This window comes from Onychostruthus taczanowskii, unplaced genomic scaffold (assembly GCF_017590055.1).
Source record: "Onychostruthus taczanowskii isolate IOZ18803 unplaced genomic scaffold, ASM1759005v1 scaffold46, whole genome shotgun sequence".
NCBI classification, from domain to species: Eukaryota; Metazoa; Chordata; class Aves; order Passeriformes; family Passeridae; genus Onychostruthus; species Onychostruthus taczanowskii.
In genome coordinates this window covers 5,283,825-5,306,171 of record NW_024502125.1, presented here as the reverse complement: position 1 = coordinate 5,306,171, position 22,347 = coordinate 5,283,825, and the positions used below count along the sequence as shown (strand labels likewise).

Sequence of the window (22,347 nt, the reverse complement as noted above, 5' to 3'; positions counted from 1 at the left end):
ATGCTTTCTCTGTTCTTGATGGCATTGGATGTACTTCTGGGTAGGGAAGTCCAAGGGTTACAGAAAGCTCTTCTCTTGTGCTTTTCAAGTGTATAGGTGTGGAGTCCACACCTGGTCAACATAGCAGGATAGAGGTTTTTTCCCTTTTCTTATGAGAGCTTTTTTCCCTTATAAATCAAATATATGACAGATGGGGTTTCTGTTACCCTGTGTTAATCTAAGTTTATAAGAAGCTCAGAATTAAATGGTGTTAGTTTGGAGATAAAGAGGTAGATGTTTACAGGCTTCTTTAGTGAAAACAATCCTCTTTTTACTTTGAAAGAAAATCTGACTTTTATATGATATAATTATATGGATGTCACCTTCTTGATTATATGCATGTGCACAGATTTACACAACTGTTTCCTCTTGTAGGATCCTTCTGTTACACAAGTGACAAGAAACGTTCCTCCAGGGCTTGATGAATACAATCCGTTCTCTGATTCAAGAACGGTAAGCATGTTTATTTCTTAATCGTGTTGTTAATCTTTCATTTGTGGGGTTTTATTTTCAGAATTGGGACTGATGTTGTAGAATGGGCTGGCTACAGGTAGTGGAAGATGTGGAAGAATAGCTTGTTCCATTAAGTATTTGGAGGATGCATTGGCAAGGTTGATTTCAGAGAGCTTTGACGTGTTAAGGAAGATTGGCCCTCTGAAAGGGGGGCAAAATAGAGGTTTTTTTCCTGTTCTTACTAACTTCTGCTAGTTTTTACTAAATTATTCTTCCTGTTTTTAAAGACTTCTGATAGTCTGTGCTTGTGGTTTTCTGCATTTCACTAGCTTTGGAGCTCATGAGTGTGGCACACCTACCCAGGGTTTTGGTTTTGATTTCTGTTTTGATTTGTGTCTTTATGAAAATGCTGTTCAGAGGAAGGAGAACATTGTGTTTAAATAACGGTGCACAGGCTTTGTATAGTGGTGCAATACTGAAAGGAAAAATATATGTCAGAGAAACAGTTGTTTTACACCTCTAATTTACATAGTTTCAATATACCTTATGCTTCTCTTTTCTGTTGTGGGGAGGAATACAAGAAATAGATTAGTAAATTCATACTGTAACCGCATTTTTCAGTGGCTGCTTTTGATAGTGAAGATCTTGTGCAAGATTATCAAAATGTGTGGCTGGTTATTGTCTGTCAGTATAATTTATAAACATTTAAATACTGTATTTTTAAAATGGAGTCTTATTTTTTTGACAAATCTGGTAATGCTGTTAGGGAGTGTTCGTATTTGAGTATTTGCAATGCCATGGATGGAACAACAGAATTGACTTGTTAGAGAGAAGGAGCTTATGTTAATTGATATAAACCAGCATTTTAACAAAGATGCATAGCAAATGCAAATGTGGTGGTAAAGTGGTTTAACAAGATTCAATGGTGAGGTACATTTGATTACTGCCCAGAGGACATGGTCAGCAAAAGCTGTCAAGAAGGCCTTCCTGTTCAGTCATGAGGTTCAGAAAGGGCCTTATTGCATTCTGGACTTTGTATTGTATTGGCCATAAGTCATGAAGAAAGTAGATCTTGTTTTACAAAAATATAATCTTTAGCTATTCTGACTTCTTTTATTATTTCTGTACTTATTTTAACATGCAGCTTTGTGGGAAAAGGAGAACTGAAGCATATGACTAAGATTATCTGGCTTTGAACAGTCAGATGTGCTTGGAAAAAAAATTCTAATTATTTGTTAGAGATGTTACTCAAAAAGCTGAGTCAATGAAGGAAGTCTAAGTCAATGGTCAGATCTACAATGCACTGTGATTCAGTTAATAATCTGTGGCATGTTTGCAGATTAATAAAAATTGTTCACTGAAGGAACACTTCTCTGCAGAGGTAAAGAACTTCCACAGGTTTTCTTGACAAGAGCAAGACTAAAAAAATTGAGTGCCGTAATAATCAACCTTTACGTGTTACTTCACTTCCTCTCTGTCTTGTGGATGCTGAACATATGAGTATTTATTCTGTAATTATATGCATTTGAAGGAGTGTATCTAGGTACCTGACGATATACTCACAATTCCAAGTGTTCAGCTCTCTTTTCTTGACAGCTTTGTATGCGAGAGAAGAGCATACTATGTGTGTATACAAAGAAATATGTGCAACAGGAGTAATTGAAGAGACCCTGGAAGTGAATGCCTTCATAGACTGGATAAACAGAGATAGAAGCAGGGTCTGTGAATTTTAGATTCGGGGAAATACCCATGTCTGTCAGTATCCCTGTCTGATGCCTGTCAGATAGGGATAGAATCACTCTGTTTTGTGGGCTGCTCAGAGCAAAAGCATCCAAGTAGTTTTGGTGGGAGTCAGTTTCCAGATTTTTAGTGGTTGTACCAAGATGGTATCTTGCAGACTCTAGAATTAACAAAGCATTCAGTTTTTGATCCTGGCTATACATAAAAGATGTGTACAGCCTGTAGAGGATCCAGAGAAGGGCCACAAAGGCAACCAAAGGCCTCGGAAGCCTGACATTTGAGAAACAATTCAGGAAACTGTGTTTCTTCAGCTTTGAGAAATGAAGTCTTAAGGAAGACCTTAAGTCCATATTCCAGCCACTAAAAGGTGGCTGCAGAGAAGATGGAGACTCCACTTTTACAAGAAGTCACATGCGAAAGATGAGAGGTGATGGGTAAAAGTTATTGCTGGGGACATTCATTTGCACACAAGAACAAAGTGTTTCACAATGAGAGCAACCTGATCAACCACTTACCTTGACTAATCTCCAGGGAAGTGTTGGATTCTGCAGCATTCAGATTGAGCTGGACAGAGTGCTAGGCCATATTGTTTAGACCGTGCTTTTACTAAGAAAGGTTGTACTACATGGTCCTTGAGGTCTCCTTTCAGCCTGGTGCTTGTGATTCTTTCCCCATTCTCTCTAAATGGAGGTTATTGAAGTATGCTAAAGTGCAAAAATATTTCTCCATTTCGAATCCAGATGGATTTCAATGGATGATTATTCTGTGATAAAGTGATTTCAAACTGAATACTAATATTTGTTGCATTATCTCAGTTGTACTCCCTTTGTCAAGTGAGGTACTTCCTACCAGTCTTTTTTGGATACAGGATGGGACATGGGAAAAAAAAAAAATCTCTACTTTCTCTCAGTATTCTTTATTTTGTTTACTGGCTTCTAGTACTTTTGTGCCTTGACTTTTTTTCATCCTTCGCCTTCAGTGGTAGGAAGATAACATGTAAGACATATGGAGAAGAGCAAGTAGGCATGGGAGATTTTAGATTGCCTATGTTACCACCTCAGTATCTAACATGAGAAATCAATTTTGTTAGGGTTTTTTTTGCTTTACATTTATCAGATTTCACAATCTGTCTTATTTTTGATTGTTTAAAAAAACCCAAAAACTGGGGAATGGTGTAAATGTCATATTAAATGTCCTTGGCTCATCTTCAGTGGTTTTGTCTCCATCTCTAATAGTCACCATGGAGATTACGTTGTATCTTTTGTCATGCTTCTGATGATCAGCAATTAGTAGCAGAATACAATTAGTATTTCTGCTTCATCATTTAATGAAATTGTGTTAAAGAAAGCTTTTAATCTCTTCCTACTTCTATGTTCTGAACTTTTTGAAGCACTCTTTGTATATAGATAAGCCTATACACCCATATATGCCTATATACTCCTATAACCTGTCTTGGTGTGAAAAGACAGGTGTCTGCTAAGGAAGACAGGAGCCTCCCCTGAAATGAAAAATGTAAAACCCCTCCCTCCAAATTATTATAATTTTGAAATTAAGGGGCTCTCAGGCAAAGATATGGGAGTAGGAATAACAGTTCTTTATTGGGGAAGAAAATAAAAATAAAATTAAAAATTGCAGTAATACAAAACAGTACTGACAGAGTCAGAATATGACCTGACACCCTGTGGGTCAGGGTGTTGGTAGCAGTCCCATTAAATGGTGGCTGCAGTCCTCATGCAGTGACAGGTGTGGTTCTGTTGAAGCTGTGGTCCTGTGGAAGGGTGCAGTTTTCCTCTGAAGGTCCGGTGGTGGTGTATCTGGGCCTCTGGGAATCCAGTGGAAAAGACAGCTGCCCCTCTGGGAATCTAGTGGGAACAGGCTGCTCTGGTGTTCCAAATCTCAGATTATATCCAGTTAGGATGCTTGGCTCCTTGCCCTGGGTGGAGCATCTCACAATGGGATACTGTAATTTTTATCAGTCATGCAGTGACACTCAATGGCCCATTAACAGCAGATGTCTCTCTGGAGGGAGGATTGGTTGTGGAAGAGATAAAGAAAACTTCCCAATTAATAGAAGATAACTGCCCCACCTCTGACAGATGGGAATAGAATACACCCCCCCAGCTACATCTTCCAACATAAGACAATAGCTATACATAATAATGCATATAGCAACCAATTTCACATTGCTGCATCAGAAAACTGGGATAAAATAATTAGTGAAGTTGGATTTCCTCTTGTTGTTTCAAGAGATGTATTTCAAGGGATTTTTTTTTTTGTCCAGTAAATTCCTGGGTAGCTCCTTATCCTTCTATCTTGTATGTAAACACAGCAGAAAAACACAGAAGTCTGTAAGAAATCAAACTGATCATCCACTCCTGACTTATGGAAGTTTTATCCTGTCCCAAATAAATAAACTTCAACTGTATGAGGAAATCAATTCACGAGAGAACGTCTTTTGAACACCTATCTCAGTCAGCTGTTGGAAACAGGTTTAGTTAGATGAATTTTTTAAAACTGTGTTCTGATTGTTTTTAAACCGACTGTTGCTGAAACCTTAGGCTGCGAACTACAAACTTTCACTTTGGGAAGCTGAACTATTCTTTATCTGTTGCTTAATTTTGTGAAGGGAGCCTCTAAGACAAGTGCAAGCTAAATGATTAAGAAGCTGTAACTGTCAACTGAAGCTGCAATCTGTCCAAACAAAAACACCTACACATAAAGAATTCCATAAAGAACTAGTAGGTCCCATATCAAAAATCACATGGGATCAAAAGGAATATGCAGAGCGCATAAAGAACATGTGGAGAATGAGTTCACAGGTTGTGAAGGTATAGAAGCCCAGGGACTTCTTTGTTATAGGTTTCTCTTAAGATGCAGCCAGCTCAAGCTGTCTTTCAGGTACTGGAAAGTTCTATAAGGTCTTCCCCAGAGCCTTTTCTTCTCCAGGCTGAACAAACCCAACTCTCGGCCTGTCCTCAGAGGAGAGGTGCCCCATTCCTCTGACCAGCTTGGTGTCCTTCCTCTGAACTCACTATGTCCATGGTCTTCTTAGACAGGGGGTCCCAGAGCTGGATGCAGTAATCCAGTTGGGGTGTCACAAGAGGAGAGAGGAGGGACAGAATTGCTTCGCCTGAATTGGGCTGCTTCTGATTAAGCCTCTTTGGATGCAGCCCAGGCTGTAAGCACAATACTAGAGCTTGAGAGTATACTGATACAACTTCAGTACTCCTCACTTCTAGGAAAATCCCAGACTGTGCAGCTATGTTGGGTTTTTTGTTGAGCATTATTTTAGGAGCTAAATGATTTTCCAAGGCCTTCTGTTTGTTTCATTGTAAGTAGCTGTAGTATTCTGTTTGCTTCTCAGCTTTGATTAGGGTTATAAAAATAAGTACTTTAGTTTGGCAGGAAGACTTAGAACAAACTGAGTTTAAAAAGCATGATGGTAATTTTTTTAAGAGTTCAAGAGCAAGCCATTTCAAAGTATTGTAATTCAATGAAGTGAGTCAGAAGGCCATCTTGGCTGAGCAGGGATCTTTTTCTAGAAAAACTTAAATAAAAATGGGAGGTGTTTGGTCATTGAAAACAAAGACAGATGATACAGGAGGGTCTGCAGAGAAGCTGTTTACCACTGCAGGGAGGATATTTGTGTGGTTAAAGCTTGTTGAGCATCCAAGCTGATCAGCACTGTGGTGGATGACAAATAGCATTTTAAAAAGGTCAACAGCAAAAGGATGTTCAGCGATAATATTGATCTATTACTTGATGAGGTCAGTCACCTCACAATTAGGGGTGTGGGCAGAGCGAGATATTTAATGCCTTTTTTTACCTCTGTCTATAACACCACTGATGGGCCCAGGGACGCTTGTAGTCTTGTAACTTGAAGGCTTTGTAAACTCTGAAGTTGTTCAGGATTTACTGCTCTAGCTGAATGCACATAAGTCAATGGGGCCTGGTTCAACTCATTGCAGTGTACAGAAAGAGCTAGCTGATCATTATCATGGGTCCTCTCCATGTTATTATTCAACGGTCATGGGAGTCTGGAAAGATATTAGTTGACTGGAAGCTGGCAAATGTTGTCCCAGTGTTCAGTAAGACTAAGAGGGAAAACTTTGGGAATTACAAGCCAGTAAGTTTCAGTCCAATGCCTGGTAAAATTATGGAGAAGGTTACTCTGTGAGCAAGGGACAAACACTTGAGAGACCATACAGTCATTAGTCAGAGCCAGAATTGGTCCTTGAGGGGAAAGTCTTGCTTAGCCAACTTAAGCTGGGAGTTGGACTGCATGATCCTTATAGGTCCTTTTCAACTTGAAATGCTCTGTGATCGTGATGCTTTCTTCACTAGGTTCTTCATCTGTTGTACATAATTTATAACAACTGTGCTTATTGTGCATTGCTGTGATCTTTGAATAGTAACCTGGGAAAACACATTAAAGCCACACTGAACTTCTAGCATGTAAGATTGTTTTAATCACTACAACTTTGTTTCTCTGTGCCACATTATGAAGCTAAGTAAGTATGAATACATGGTAATATCAAAAACATGTACTTTTTTCTGTGCTTAATGAATTCAGCAACAGTCTGTATCCTCTGAATATAATGGCTGAAATGCAACTTTTGCTGAAATGCATCTTTTGCTGGCATTATATTCTTAACACTTGTATTAACCTAGCAGAAATTCTGGAGTGATACCTAGCAAAAATTGATGAAGTAGTAATGTAATAGATTATGGATCTTGAATTTGAAAGTTTCATATGTTATATTAACTTCTCTAGTTTGCTGGGTAATACAAGCTTTTGTTAAGTAGAAGGCTCTGGAAGACATTATTAATAAATTACATTGTGTTTCAGAGTATGAATAGATGACTCTTAAATGCTGCAATCCTCTGAAACAGTTACTGGCTGTATTAATATTCATGTCTGAACAAAATTAAAATTCCATTTACTTTTACTGAATTCTTAAAGTTTTGTGTGCTAATTGAAAGTAATGCTAGATAACCTGCACCACAGAACCCAGTTGATGTCTTTTTTCTAAAGATCAGAAATATTGAAAGCAGCATATCAAGTTTTCAATTTATTTCAGTAGCAGTTCCTTTAAAACATCTAAATTGGTTCTTACAGATATAATGAAATTTATTAGAATAGGAAAATGTTTCTCTATAATTGTCTTTTGTTTTCTTAGCCTCCTCCAGGAAATGTGAAAATGCCGAATGTACCCAGTACCCAGCCAGCAATAATGAAACCAACAGAAGAACCATCTTCCTACACACAGATAGCAAAGGTTTGTCTGCAAATTTTAGGCACTAGATTCCTTTTAATAATAACTATTTAAATATGCTTCTGGAATAATGTATTTTGTAAATAAGTGTTGCTTTCCAAATTAAAATTAATACTGCCTTTAAGTAATTGGTAATATGTGAATTTGTGCTATATTGGGTCAGTCTTCACAAACGGAGATGCTCAATTATAGTGAAAAGACTTGGAATATTTATGCCATGTTCATACTTTTTGTCGATATCTGGTGATATTTGTTTTGTTCAGGAGCATGCCTTGGCCCAGGCAGAACTGCTAAAGCGTCAGGAAGAGCTGGAACGAAAAGCAGCTGAACTAGATCGCAGAGAAAGGGAAATGCAGAGTCTCAATCAGCAAGGGGGTATGCATAAAAATATACTTTAAATTTCAGAAATGTCACTTTTCCTTAAAAACTTTCAATTTTACAGTGTCACTGTGAAGCAGATTGAAAAGGGATTTTGTAATGTCTTCAGGAAAAGGAAGTTTATCTCCCCTGAGAAGATTAATACAGTGAATAAACTACACTGTCCTTTCAGATTTTCAGTGAAAAAAAATTAAATGTGGCCTCTGTAGCATGTTATTCTCTTCTATCTATTATTGTCTTCTATTTTTATTCTAGATTAGTATCTGAGTAACACTACTGAATAAAAATGGAGCATTTTGAGATGCAGTAAAACCAGCTTCTTGAAGTAACATCTCTGATTTCTCATTTGTCTATTTACAGCTGTATGAGAACTCTTCTGGTTTGAAACATTTCATTTCTTTTGCTGTGTTACAGACATAATATTCTACACAAATGGCAGAAATATCTGTTCTATTATTAAATTTTTTTTTAGATTTTTTGTATGCCACAAACTCTGTGCTGTGCAAAATCAACTGTTTTTTACAGCAATTTCACACATGTGAGAAGATTTACATCCTCTTAACTGAAGATGCTTTGCTACAAGTACATCTGTGGGAATATTCCTTTTCAAAAGGAAGAACTTCAGACTGAAGTTCCAAAGAATCCCAAAACCCAGCAAAGCAAACCATTGTGTGTAAGGTTGACTTTATCTGGTCATTTCACTTTTATCTACAGTTCTGTTTTGTTTTCACACATGCTGGTCTTTTTTTGAATATGCAGTGTTACAATTCCAAATTGCTTAATTCCTTAGTAATTCAAGTTGTCAGGAGATTTTGTAGAATAGAATAAAATATTTTCAGTTGGAAGGGACATACAATGAATCACAGAATAGTGATTGGAGTAGAGTTGAAAGGGGACTCTGGAGGTCATCTCTTCCAAGGCAGGGTCACCTGGAGCAGGTGATACAGGAACAGGAATGCATCCAGTGAGTTTTGATGGTCTCCAGAGAGGAACACTCCACAAAGCCCGTTCCAGCACTCTCAGTGTAAAGAAATTCTTCCTCATGTTCAGTGAAACTTCTTTCTAGAACCCTAACCCATGAGATTCTGCTTAGGTCTTTGAAGAGGGTGAAGTTAGCTCTCTGGAAGTTTAGGGTTCTAGACCTGATTGCTGCTTTGCCTCCTCTACACAGGATCTTGAGTTCCACCATCTGATGGTAGCTATATCCAAGGCTGGTCTCAGCTTCACATCCTCAACCAGTTCCTTCTGGTTTGATTGTTGTCTTGGCTTAGAGACAAATTTTAGGAGAAAATGCTCTGGAATGCGTATTTCCTCTAAAGAGAAGGGCTTCAGTAATCCATTTTTGCCAATGAGAAATGAACACCAGTGGATGAAAGTGAAAAAATCCCCTGCTTATAAACAAAGAATGGTGCCCACAAGGCACAGAAAATAGAAGAGATTGAATAAATACTAGATACTAAAATTTTAGAACCTTATCCCCCACCTGGAGGTGCGGCTTGGAAGGAGAAAACTGGCAGCTGACCCCTTTGTATCAGGGAAGGGGAAAAAGGGAGTTCACAACTCGGACAAAACAGATGGGAACCTGTTGAACTTCTGGCATTGGTGTCCTCTTTGCAGCAGATTAAACTAATGGCTTTTGGTGTCTTTTCTCTTGTTGGCTCAGCCTTTTTTTCCTGAGGTCTTGGGGTCAGAGTAGCCCCCTGCTGGTCCACCATCTTAGTTGGGTTCAATTTGGGTCAATTTGGATCTTCAACCAAAAATGCAGCAGAAACAGTTCAAGAAAAAAAACAAAATCCACCTGAAAGGATTCTTGCCGCAGCCTCCAGGCCAGGGGGAAGGAAGAAAAAAAAAAAACCCCATGCTTAAGCTAGTAAAAACTAATCTAGTGAAAGCAAGAATGTGGTGTCCTGGCCTGCACTGCAGCCACACACTCCAGAGAGAAGCTTTGAATAAAACCTGTGCAGGAGTCCAAGGCTCCTTGCCCCTCCCCCGGTTTATCTTAAAGGTGCAGCAGCCATTTCTGGGAATAAGGCAGATGATTAGGGAATAGAGTATCAATGAAAAATCACCCCAAGACAATTATCCAGCAACACATCTTTCTTCATTGGTTCTTATACCTCATGCATCAAAAAATTGTCTTCAGTGATCTTCAGGAATTTCCTGGACTATGTGCACTGGGCCGTGTTGTCCTGCAAATACCAGGATCGTTGAAGTCCCCAGGAAAACCAGGGCCTGTGACAGTGAGACTATTGCCAGCTGTCCATAGAAAGCCTCACCTCATCAACTTCCTTGTGCTCATCAGGTGGCCTACAAGCACCCACAACAGTATCACCCATATTATCCTGTCCCTTAATTCTCACCCATAAACTTTCAACTAATTTCTCTGCCCCTGAATAGAGTTTGATACAATTCAGTTGCTTTCTTATATGAGGAACAACTCCACCACCTTGCCTCTCTGACCTGTCCTTTCTAAAACATTCACAGCCATGCATTAAATTATTCCAGTCATGTGAGCTGTCCTACCATATCTGTGTAGTTGCAATGAGGTGATGGCCTTGAAAAATTACACATAGATTTCCAGTTCTTGTTTATTCCCCATGCTGCTGTGTGTGTACAGGCAACTTCAGACAGGTAATCCAGATTCCCTAGATAGAGTGTAATTCATTGTAGCCGTGAATACCCTTGATGTCGTTAGCCCTGTGATTCGCATCTTGGGAAGCAGTCAAGGAACATCTGTTGATTTACTGGTTGACATGACCTCATCCCTAGAAGGAAGCAACATAATTATCATAGCCACTTTGGACCCTACCCCCTGAGTCCTGTAGTCTAAAGTCCATCCCACCAAATTGGCCAGCATGCTGCCAAGGATTCTCTTGCCCTTTTTTAAACAGGTGGACCTCAGTTGGAACAGGTGGCCTAACAGGCTACAATCATTCAAGCAAAACCCATTGTTATAAAAGCCAAAACCTTGATGGTGGCCAGGAAGCCAGATGTTGACCTGCATAGTGTGGCTGCTTCTGGCTGTCACTGTTTCTGTGACCAGGAAGATATTTGAGAAGATGACTTGTGCACCAGTGTTTGTCACTTGTCTTGCCAGCACTTTATAGTCTTTCTTGATCCTGCATATTTTGTGGCTTGTGGTATCATTTGTACCCACGTGAGAAAGGAATAGCAGGCCGTGGTCCATGCTCTTGACAAGTCAGGCTACCCTCTTGGCAGTATTATGGATCTTAGTCCCTGGTAGGCAACATTATCTCTTGTAACTCACTTGGGCTGGTAGATGGTGTCTTAGGGACCCTAAGATATTCACCCACCACAATTACTCAGGGTTTCTTCTTACAGTAACAGCTATGTGCTGCTGGTCCAGATGTTCTTGTTGGACTTGCTAATGGACATCTAAAGCCTTTAAAACATTGTATATGTTTTGGTGTGGATGTTGGAGGGTAGAGGTTGGACTTGAGCTCTGTGTTTGTGGGTCACCAGATTTAAGGTGTCTCACAGTCAGTGATGTCTATTGTATATGGTTTTGAAGCTATTTCTCTATCTCCATTTCAGTCCCTCTAACACAGCCTATTGCAATTTGTCCACCTTCTGCAGCAGTTCATCAAACTATGCACATTTCATGCAGGTACAAGCCTTTTCTCCAGCAGAAGTATCTGTGCATCCATTGCAAGCTACCACCTGTACTCATGTCTCTTTCCTTACCAGTTCCCTCAGTGGATGTGTCAGTCGGACTTCTCTGGGGCTCTCAGTAGACACACTTGTGTTGATTCTGAGGCATGTGTCCACCATTATGGCAGACCTAGAGCACATAGCACTTACCTGATGAATTGCAGCACCCTGTGCATTGCAGCACCCTCCCTACTCACCCTGCTGCACAAACTGCCACACCACATCTTTTTGATGTACCATGTTCTGGTCACTTGTACTCCCTAAAGCTGATTTAATCTCCCACACTGCTCCTCATAATACTCACTCCACTCCTGACTGATTAGTGAGAGCTTCTGAGTCCTGACAGGGCTTTGGGCTGCTGTTCAGGTGTCCCTGAGCTCAAGAAACCTCTGGACAACTTGATCTCACCCCCAGAACTCACCTTCAGAACTTATTTTGATTGCTGCTGCTGCCTTCCTGACTGACAATGACCATATTATCCAGCTGCCTATCCACTTCAGTACCAGTAAGTTAAAGCACGTTATTAAGGGCATTATTCATATGCTCAAACACTGGCAGGCTGAGGATATTGACCACTCCTCTAGGAAACCCATTCTAGTGTTTGAACATGTTTTTGGTAAGGAAGTGCTTCCTGATGTCTGTTGTGAACCCAGTCTGGCACAACTTTGAAGTATTCCATTAATTGCATTTCTGGATCCCAGGGACATGCACACTAATTTGGACTCCTTTGAAAACACCGTAGGTGCTCTTGATTGGAGAACAGGGTCTTTTGGAATTCTCTAGCTATTTGCATTCATTTGCCTTAAGATGCTGGCTGCACATCTAGGACACTGTTGTCATATGTTGTCTTAATTTACTATAGTGAAAGATCTTCGAGCTGGTACATCGGCTCAGCTTGATGCCTTTGGCCTTCTTGACTCAGACTCTGTGCAGCATTGCATTCAGCCTAATAAGAGTGTGCTGCTTCCTATGTCAACTAATTTGTTTGGTCACATGGTGATTAATATATCTCTTGCATTCAGAGTTTGAAATGCAATGGCAAAGTATTTCAAAGCAATCACTTTGTTGCAGTGATTGTCTCAACTGAATCTCCAAGTCTGTGCTTGGTATGACTTGTGTTCAGCAGAGTGTAAACTCTATCCTACAATCAGATAAGCATTTAGGAAAGCCTAGTGTCTGATCCTGTGTCCTTTGCAGTGTCCTCACTCTGTCACACAGCTGTATCAAAATACAGTGATGCTGTAGGGCATATTCTTGTTAGAAAAAGGTACTTACAGACCATTTCACTCACTTTCTCTTGAGACTTCCTGCTTTTTAGGTAAGTTTTGTCAGGAAACTGTATTTGGAAACTAGAGATACTTTGACACTAAAAATATCAGGATTCTGAAAATGAAGAGCACTTTTCAGTCCCCTGTCTTTGTGTTCAACAGTCTATGTGAGTATGGTGGAACTTTAGGGAGATACTCATTTAAAAGTTGAGGAATTCTCAGAAATCGTGTTTCTGTCCATATCTGTTTTGTGAAAAATTCTCTTACTTTTTAGGAAATATTGGATGCCTGCTCAGTCTTTTGTGTAGATAACTATTGTACTTTCTTTGACCTGGCTACACTTAATTGTATTTAATTTGTGAAGTTTATGTTGAGGATTACTCTTAAAACTCTTGGGTTTTGGTAGCCCAAGTTATCAATCCACTTGAGAAACTAATGTATTAAACAGTTCAAACAAGTTCAAACATGTACCTCTTTCAAGTATACAGACTGAATCTACATTATAAACACCTTTTTTTTTTTTTTCCTTTATTTTCTATTTTGCAGGTAGAAAAAATAACTGGCCACCTCTCCCTGAGAATTTTCCTGTAGGTCCTTGTTTTTACCAGGATTTTTCAGTAGACATTCCTGTAGAATTCCAGAAGACGGTAAAGATTATGTACTATTTGTGGATGTGTAAGTATTTTCTTTTTAAGAAAAATAAAGTGCCTATTCAAACTTGGTAATATATACCTGCTAATTTGGCATTTGGAGCATCTGTAATGAAGAATTATTTTAAATCCAGAAGCCAAATATTGAAGCAAAATTTTATGTTAACTTCAGTTTTAAAAATATTGTATTACATCATAAAAGCTTCCACAGAAGAAAAGGAGGATTATCCTAGGGCAGTTTGGTTCTAATGTATTGCAATTATCTGGTTTAAGTTTCTCCAGTTGTAAAATGAACTTTGACCATTTATTAACTTAGAAATAATTTTACTGGCTTTAAAATCAGCTTATATGTTAAGGAATAAATCTCTCTGTGAATAGACTTTTCAGTTCAAGATGTATAACATCCATTTGGTTTAATACACATAATTTTATATAGTTTAATACAGCTTTAATCTACAGCAAAGGCTTAATATCTTTTTACTCTATTTTAAGAAATAGTGTCAATTATCTGAAGAATCAGTCCATGTTAAAACTATCCTTTGTAGGCAAAGAATGCTCTACACCATCTTTGTAGGATTCATTTTGCCCTCACTGAGGGGCTGTGTTTTTACTGGAGAAATGCTGGAATAAAGAAGTGTGCAGATGCCATACTTGTTTCTTCTGCCTTGTCCACTGTGCTTGATACAAACCTAATAAATACTCTGATGAAATTGCAAGATTTAGATACTTTGATGCCTTTAATATATTTTCAGTCTTCCTAAGAAAACATGGATTTTAGATGTATTCTGAACTTTTTTTCGTAGCTTAAGATGTAGTTAGGAAATCTCCATAATTTTACACGTTACTCTAGTAATTGAACCATGTAATTGAAACACATGAAATGAGCACACAGCACTGAATCAAATCTATTTCACTTCATCATAATCAACAGCTTTCTATATTCGTTGCTAGATCGTTAATCTTTGGATAAGCAACTATCGAGCGTATAACTGGTCACTCTCATAAAATTGCCAGATAATTGAGATGTATATGAAATCTAAGGTGAAATACTCAAAATTTTAGGATGGTTACCAATTCTAGCTGTTTGCAGGACTGAGTTCTGAAAGTGCATATGCTTCAAATATGAGGTGAAGTTGGGCAGTAGAATTGGAATTTTGATACTTTTCTTAATTTTCCTTTTTATGGCAACAAGTAAAGTAAGAAGCAATATTATATTCCTTCAAAATATGTAGGAGCTGTTCTTTAATACTAACATGACTGCTTATCTTCTAGGTAGACTGAGGTTTCAACCAAGTCTTCTTGCACTCTTTGTTCTTTAGCTGTAGTGCTCTCTGACTTATATGTATTACTCAGGAAGGCAGGAGCAGGGCATAATAAAGGAAAAGCGAGACAAAATCTATTTCACAGTTAAAAAAAGAAAGATAAAAAAGATTGGGCATAGAACCCCATCCCTTGGGTCTGGCTGTTGAATTGGGTCTTTTCATTCCTAGGATGCATCTGTGTGCTTTGGCTGATTTCTCATTGACTGTTTATCCTCTGAGGAGGTATTTATTCCCATAGTAGACCTGCTTCTCCTTGCTTTTTTTTAATTAGTCTTCCAGAACTTCCTGTGTCGTGTAAGGTCTAGGGGTTCTGTGAACATAATCACATTTGGATAAATCTAGTACTGCATTCTCAGCACTTTATGAAGTAGGTGGTTTTCCTTTGTAGTAGCCCTGGGAACAAACTTACTAGTTTAGTATTCTGTGTTTCCACAGTTAGTATTAATTTGATATCATCATTCTTGGTTTTTTATATCTCTGAGGAAACTTCTTTACCTGTTTAAGATCCGTATGCTCTTCCTTTCATGAGAAGACAAGTCTGTTTGTATCCCTATTTCATTAACTCATCCCTCTTTTCTCCTTTCATATCAGAAGTCGGAGTTTTCTAATTCTTTGATGTGTTTTATCTTTGCACATTTTTTCTCTAGGGGAGAGACTTTTTTTTTTTTTTTGTAAACAGATTGAGTGCTCACATGTTTTTGTGAACTATAACAATCAATTAGCAATGACTTTTCACAGTTGCCATTGGAGCTTTTCTATTCTATCTTTGCATTGTGGCCATTGGTGCTTTAAGGGCTTATACATGAAAAATGACAGTTCTCCTAGCTCATTAGCATTGAGCATTGATGCTTGGATCTTTTTGTGCTATTACTGTGTCCAGTGTCAAGTACAATGTCTGTTGAATTGTGCTAACAGTCAAAAACGGGCTCAAACACATGTTTTCAAGCTACTTTCCCCACAGGCTGATAGCATGTACCAGATAAACACCACTTTGATTTTCAAAGAATATTTCTTATTTGAAGTTACAAATGGAAGAGATTCTGGTAGAAAAAGAATACACTGAAGTGCCAACTTTTTCTGTTCAGGAGAGTTTCATCTCACCCTCTGTCTGAGGACATGCTAGATGGTGTGTGTGTGTGTGTATATATATATATCAGTCTGTGTAGATGTTTGTTCTGGCTGTCCTTGAGAACCTCCAATGATAGACACTTCACAAACTCCCTCCAAGCCTGTTCTAATGCTTTGCTGTCTTTTAGAATTAGAAGATGTTTCTTGGTATATTAATTTAATTCCCCCCTCCTGTGTTTGATCTTTCATGTTCTATCCACTGTTGCTATGGAAAATACATTTATCCCCATTAGTCATCTCCTTTTGCCTTACTTAGCATATTTCACTCAGCCTTTCCTTGTGGGTGATGTTTTCGCAAGGTTTGACTGGCTGCTGTCATACAAATTCAGTGTTAGTCCACTCCATATTATTATGTGGGTTTTTTTAGTGTGTAGGATCAGGAAATTTTTAAAATGTACCTTCACGTTTTAGATAGCACATGTTTATGTGCTGATCCAAGACTGTTTAATGCTTATGTTATCTGTTTTAGAATCTATTTTTTCCCTATGGAAGATCTTCCTCTTTTTTGGAAGGCATGCTAGCATACCTCTCCCAAGCAAGCAGAACAGACTAGGAACAAAAGCCTGAACAACATCTGAAGCTACTTGGTGCTCCAAGCTTATGTGTGATCAAATTTCGCTAGCCCAGTCCTCACTTGTGAGTTTCCTTGTGGCTTCAAAGCTCTCCATTCTATAGGCATCCCATTTGCCTTTAGGCAGTTCCAATCCAGGGTGACAGTCATGAGTCCTAATGTGGACTTAGGTTTCCTGAAAATATAATTAATGAAATATTACTGAAATTAAATTTAGTACAAAAATTTGTTTTCATAAGGACTCAAATGGAATAGCAAAATCATCTCAATCATGTACATGCCAAATATCTTCAGTACAACTGGTGGTCTTTATCCACAACTCACTTTCAGACATTTATGGATGATAAAGTGTAGTTAATTAAGACAAGGAATATATCTAAAGGAGGATTTTTCTGTTCAGGGAAGTTTATGCAAAAACAAAAAAGTAAAATATTAATATTTATTAAACTAATGTATTTTCCCATTCTTGACTCTTATTCTGGGATGAACACCTTTTTTTTCAACTTGAGCTGCTTCCACACAGAAACTAGGAGAAGGCTTTCTTCAATCACACAGAGTACTACATTGTTAGAGCTGTGAAGCTGTCATACAGAAATTCTGTGTTGCAGACTTCGGATGGAGACCTACGTGATTTCAGCCCCCAAGTGGCCATTATTTTCTAATAGGTTGTATTATGGTTTAATTTGCTGAGACAAGTAGGTGGAAGGTTTTTTTTAACTGTTACCCTGAACCTACAAACACATGTCTGTTCATATAAGAGCTTGAGCTTGCCTACATCCCTTAGTGAAGGTGTTGGCTCAAAGGATTCTCTGTATCTTGCAGTAAGCAGGCAGAGTGAAGGACAGGCACAGTCAAGTGAGAATTGTCAGTCAAGTCTGCTGTCTTCCTCTATAGCTTGCTAGCTCCTGTTTTGCACAGCTGACACTCTGTTACAGTAGTGAAGCAGACCCCTGTGTTGCTGGTTTTAGTATCAGTAGTGGGTGTGATCATTCACCCTTTTCTGCACTGATGGTACTCTTTTAAAACTTGTCCTGTTACCATAATTGCAGTTATTAAAAGCAAGTAATTTTGGAAGTTCAGTCTCCACCAGAATTTGAATGTTTCTAGTAACATGGGGGTGTCCATGAGTTCCAGTATTGAGTAGAAAAAGAGAGAATACCCCTTTCTTGTACTTACCAAAGGAAGGTAGGAACTGGGATTTGTATCACTTTTTTTGCTTTGTGAGGCATAAACACATGAATTCAGAAAGGGGTTGTTTTGCCTACCCCTTGGGGCAGTGCTAAGATATGTAGGTGCAATAACTGCCTTTTATTTTAATGAACAAAGTGTTTTGATTCTGGCAACAGTTACAGGAAAATAAGATTTATCTGAGGAAGTGTTTTCAGTTTCATCAGTCTTCCATGCAAAGATCTGTGCATCTTGCTTTTAAGAGCTTTTTCCCACTGTGTTGAATTAAGACAACAACAAAGAGATTTAGGATTCTCTTTTTCAGAATCCTTAGTATCTTGCCTATTCTATTAACCTTGCTGTCCAGGAGAATGACTAAAGTGTTGCTCTGAACTAAAATAAAAGAAAAATCATTGCTGTCAGGAGCAGTTTGTGCAGTTATAACTACCCTGCTTTATCCTGATCCACAAGAAATTGTTCTCTGAGGCAGCAAAATCCTTCCTGAATCACTGGTTATTGCTGAACAAGGAGAAAAATTCATGTTCATCTTTTAAGTCTAGCAGAACTAACTTCTGTGCCAGATAGCATGAATATAGGAGTTGTAATGTTTCTTAATAGTGCCTTATTCTGATCTAAGAAGTAAACTTAATTGAAATAAAATGTGAAATCATAATGCAAACGCATTTTCTGTAGTGGAAATTGAATAGTTACTGTGTAACAAGGTCTGCCAATGAGAAAATTATAGTATTGAGCTAACAATAAACCACCAAAAAGGCAGATGTTCTTAGAAAGACCAGTGTTCTAAGAAATATTTGAATATACAAAATGCATTAAAACATCTAGAACAGCTTCTTGCAGACTTGTTTTACTGAAGAATATTCTTAGTACGTGGAGTTTTTGTTCTATTATATGGAAGACAAAGAGCTTTCTGTTTAAAGACTATTTGGGAAATTTTTGTTTTCAAATTTGAATGTGTACAGTGTCTATTTTGTGATGCACTTTGTCATTTTTAAGCTTTCTCTCAAAAATGTTTAATGGGCTCATAAATACTTGTATTCAGTTATTACTGTAGAAAAAAATCAATTATTGCAGCTGTAGAAACCTCTTTTTTCTTAATTTAATGTTTGAAAGTGTTTTATTTTTATGACAAGATATTTTCCATTGCCAGGTACCTGGTGGTACTTGAATTTTCATGTTGAGTGCTCTCACTTGTGAATACAGAGTTTACCTAAAATTTAGAAAACTATAAAAATCAATTCATTACAGAAGGTCTTGAGATGGTATTGGTATTGTCAGCATGCTGATGTTTTGTTTAAAATGTGGTTTACTTTAAATGTTTAAAGTGTTTAAAAAGTTCAGGTATAACTTTAGCAGTTGTAAGAATGTATTGTTTAAACATAACTTAATTAAGACTATTTTGCTTTTGCTTCTACAGTCCATACAGTGACACTGTTTCTTAATATCTTTGGATGTCTGGCCTGGTTTTACGTTGATGCTACACGAGGGGTTGATTTTGGATTGAGTATTCTCTGGTTCTTGCTTTTTACCCCTTGTTCTTTTGTCTGCTGGTACAGACCACTTTATGGAGCTTTCAGGTAACAACTTCAGCTTGACTTAGGATATTTAAAAACTTGTCAAAATGCATTAACATTCCAGAATTTGCTTGACTATTATGATGATAATCCTTTAAAGTGCTTTCATTAGAAACAAAGAGTATGTTTGCCATTAATCCAGTTGTTGAATTTGAAATACAGATGCCAGTAATTAGTAATATCATGGAATATCCTTTAAAATATTTACTGTTTTTACTACAGACAAAGTATTTGTCAGAAATCCTTATCTTTATGGAAGTTAATAAGGGCTGGTAACAGTTGCAAAGAACATTCTCTCTCATTACATCTCTGTTTCTACACACCAAAAATTTGAGCAGATTAGTAGTTAATAGTGTCTTTTTTTTTTTGCTTCCTGAATGAACTTCAGAAGTAGCTACTCTTAAAATCTTGTATTTTTAAGTGATAGACACCTAGAGTAACTGTAATTGAAATAGCCTGCGATTCTTAAGAATTAGTAGAGCAGGTATATATTAAACAACTAGCATTTTTCCTAGTCTTAGAAATCTTTGCAAACTTCAGAAGCATAAGGTATGTGATTAAAAACAGAATGTTGTGTTTGCAAGCAAAGTTAAACTTTTTCTTAGTGAAGATCAGCATGTAGAGATTTCAGGTCCTGTACTCCTGAAGTTTTGGGTTGTTTTTTTTTACATTAAAGTGATTCAGAATGTTCTCCTTTAAAATATCCTTATTCTTGTGTTAAAAGATTGATGGCTACAAGTTGCAATTAACTGTAACACTTAGACTACAGGAAGTGTTTCTTTTTGCTAACCAAGGAGGTATTGCTATACCCACAAATCTTCGAGGAATCATATAGTTTAACTTGTATTTCTTGTCTAGTAAATCCATAGAATTTCTTAGAGAAAATTGCTTGGTTGAGGAAGGAGAACTCTGCTTGCATGTTCAACTTTAATTCAGTTGCTCAGCTGAAAATGCAATAGTTATTAAACTGAACTGGTTGTATAGAAATTACAAACTCCCTTCTGCAGGAAGAGCTGTTAAGGACAAAATCTGCTTTTGTGACTTAACTAAATGATTTCTACTTTAAGAACTCTAGTAGGAAGCATATCATATGGTCAGTAGTTTTGACAGTAGTAAATTGAGTCTTCATTGAAATTTTGGTTGTACGTTTATATTTAGCTGTTTTTTATTTTCAGTCTTTGTAAGGCTGGCATTTTAGTAATTTAACCAGGAAATGTATTTTGTACATTTTACTTTAAAATAACAGCTGCTTCAGTATTGTGGTGTGCCATGTATTTCAGTAATTTCATATGAGATCTTATTTCCTTTCACAAGTTAAATATTCTCTTCCCATCTTGCCATCACTGTGAACTTCACTCTGAAAGTGGAGCAAACTTAAATGGTTAGTTGAAGGGCCCTGCTCTTGGCTGAACAGAACTATTCTCACCTTTCTTAGAGATGCAGGTGGCAAAATCACTATATTAAAGAAGAAAGAGCAGCTCTTGTAAACAAACACTCTAAAAAACCACAGAATTGCCGATACTTCAGGTCACTTAATAAATGAAAGTACTTTTTGTCTAGTTAATGCAGTAAAAAGTTAGATTGTTATTACAGAATGTGAATAAAAATAATGAATTTTCTGGCTGCTTTAATCTTTTTTCCCCACCTCTTTCAGGAGTGACAGTTCATTCAGGTTCTTTGTGTTCTTCTTTGTATATATCTGTCAGTTTGCTGTACATGTTCTTCAAGCTGCAGGATTTCAAAGATGGGGAAACTGGTGAGTACTCTGTTTGCCATAGTGTTGTACTGTGTCTAGGACAAACACTCTTACTTGAAGTAACAACTGCATTACCGTCTATGTTTTCAAATGACTAAACTTGTGTTCACTAGAATGTTACATTTAACTCTCAAAAGAAATCATATGTGGAGTACTCTTGACTAGGAGAAGTGGGTGAAATGTATCCAAAGAATGTGAGGTATACTTCTGTTACTAGGCAGGTCAAAATTTTATCTTTCAATTTGAACCACCTTGAACTTTTTCATACACTACTTCCTCTATTTTGGTGGGGTAAGGAGTTATTACTCATTCTGTATTTAAAGGAAAGCAAAAATTTAGACATCAATAATACATTGTTTGCATATTTTTTATATTATTAGGTATTTCTAGTTATATTTATATACTTGCTACTTATTGAGAAATCTATGGCTAAAATTTATAGAACGATTTAACAAGGCATTTGGGTGAATATAGTGGTATATCTTGGATATTATTTGAAAAGTACATTTGTTTGAGTCACATCCATATTCTGCAATAAGTTGATCTTTCTTTTAAATATTTGCAAATATATAAGCTTTTACATGAGACTTGTATGTGTATTATCTTTTATTTGAGTCTTTGAGGTCTAATATTTAGATTTTACAAGGAGAAACTATGTGGAATCAGTCACTGTCCTTGAAATATAAAGGAATTAACTAAAAGCAAGGTTGTAGTAGCTAGCAGGTAAGATGAAGAGTCATGAGTGGCAGTGCTGTAGCTGGGTAATGACACTTCCCTCTATCAGTGCTTTTTGATGCAAACCTTGAAATATATGCAAGGCAGACAAAACAGTATTGCTTTGGAATTGTTGTGTAAGGAAAGAGCCTGCTTTTTTTCTCTTTGGAATCCTCTATTGCTTATTCATCCAAGTCTGGGAAGTGTGCTTTTAAGCATACTTAGGGAAGGAGTACTGAAAGTAGCCAGATAATCAGAAAATCCTAATTACAGTTCACATTTTGGGGTTTCGTGGTAGATTACAGTGGGGTACAGCCAATATCAAAGCAGTGTGAAGCAGGTAGGGGAAAGTTTTAAGGTTTGGATTTATATAATTTTTTCCTGGTTTTTTTTATAACGTGGAAAAATCTTATTCATCTTAATGCATGGGTTTTGTTCATAAGGCAACCTGCTTTTTTTAGTTTTCAGGTCTGAAACTGCTGGTGTCTGTTGGTGTCTCAGTTTTGAACAATGGGGAAATACTTGAAGTAGATACTTATATAGCAGTTTTTTTCTACTAGTTCATCTGATGCTTTCTATTTAAAAAAATTATATTAACCTCAGTTGAGAAAGCATCACTGT

At 37.4% G+C, this 22,347-nt stretch overlaps 1 protein-coding gene across 1 annotated transcript in view; it reads left to right on the top strand.

Moving 5' to 3' along the window:
* SCAMP1 (secretory carrier membrane protein 1) overlaps window positions 1–22,347 on the top strand; it is a 40,352-nt gene that overhangs the window by 12,598 nt on the left and 5,407 nt on the right. The window contains exons 2-7 of the mRNA XM_041414677.1: window positions 415–492; window positions 7,413–7,511; window positions 7,772–7,883; window positions 13,373–13,501; window positions 19,100–19,259; window positions 20,911–21,012. Coding sequence (XP_041270611.1) covers window positions 415–492; window positions 7,413–7,511; window positions 7,772–7,883; window positions 13,373–13,501; window positions 19,100–19,259; window positions 20,911–21,012 — 680 coding nt within the window. The remainder of the gene's footprint in view (window positions 1–414; window positions 493–7,412; window positions 7,512–7,771; window positions 7,884–13,372; window positions 13,502–19,099; window positions 19,260–20,910; window positions 21,013–22,347) is intronic.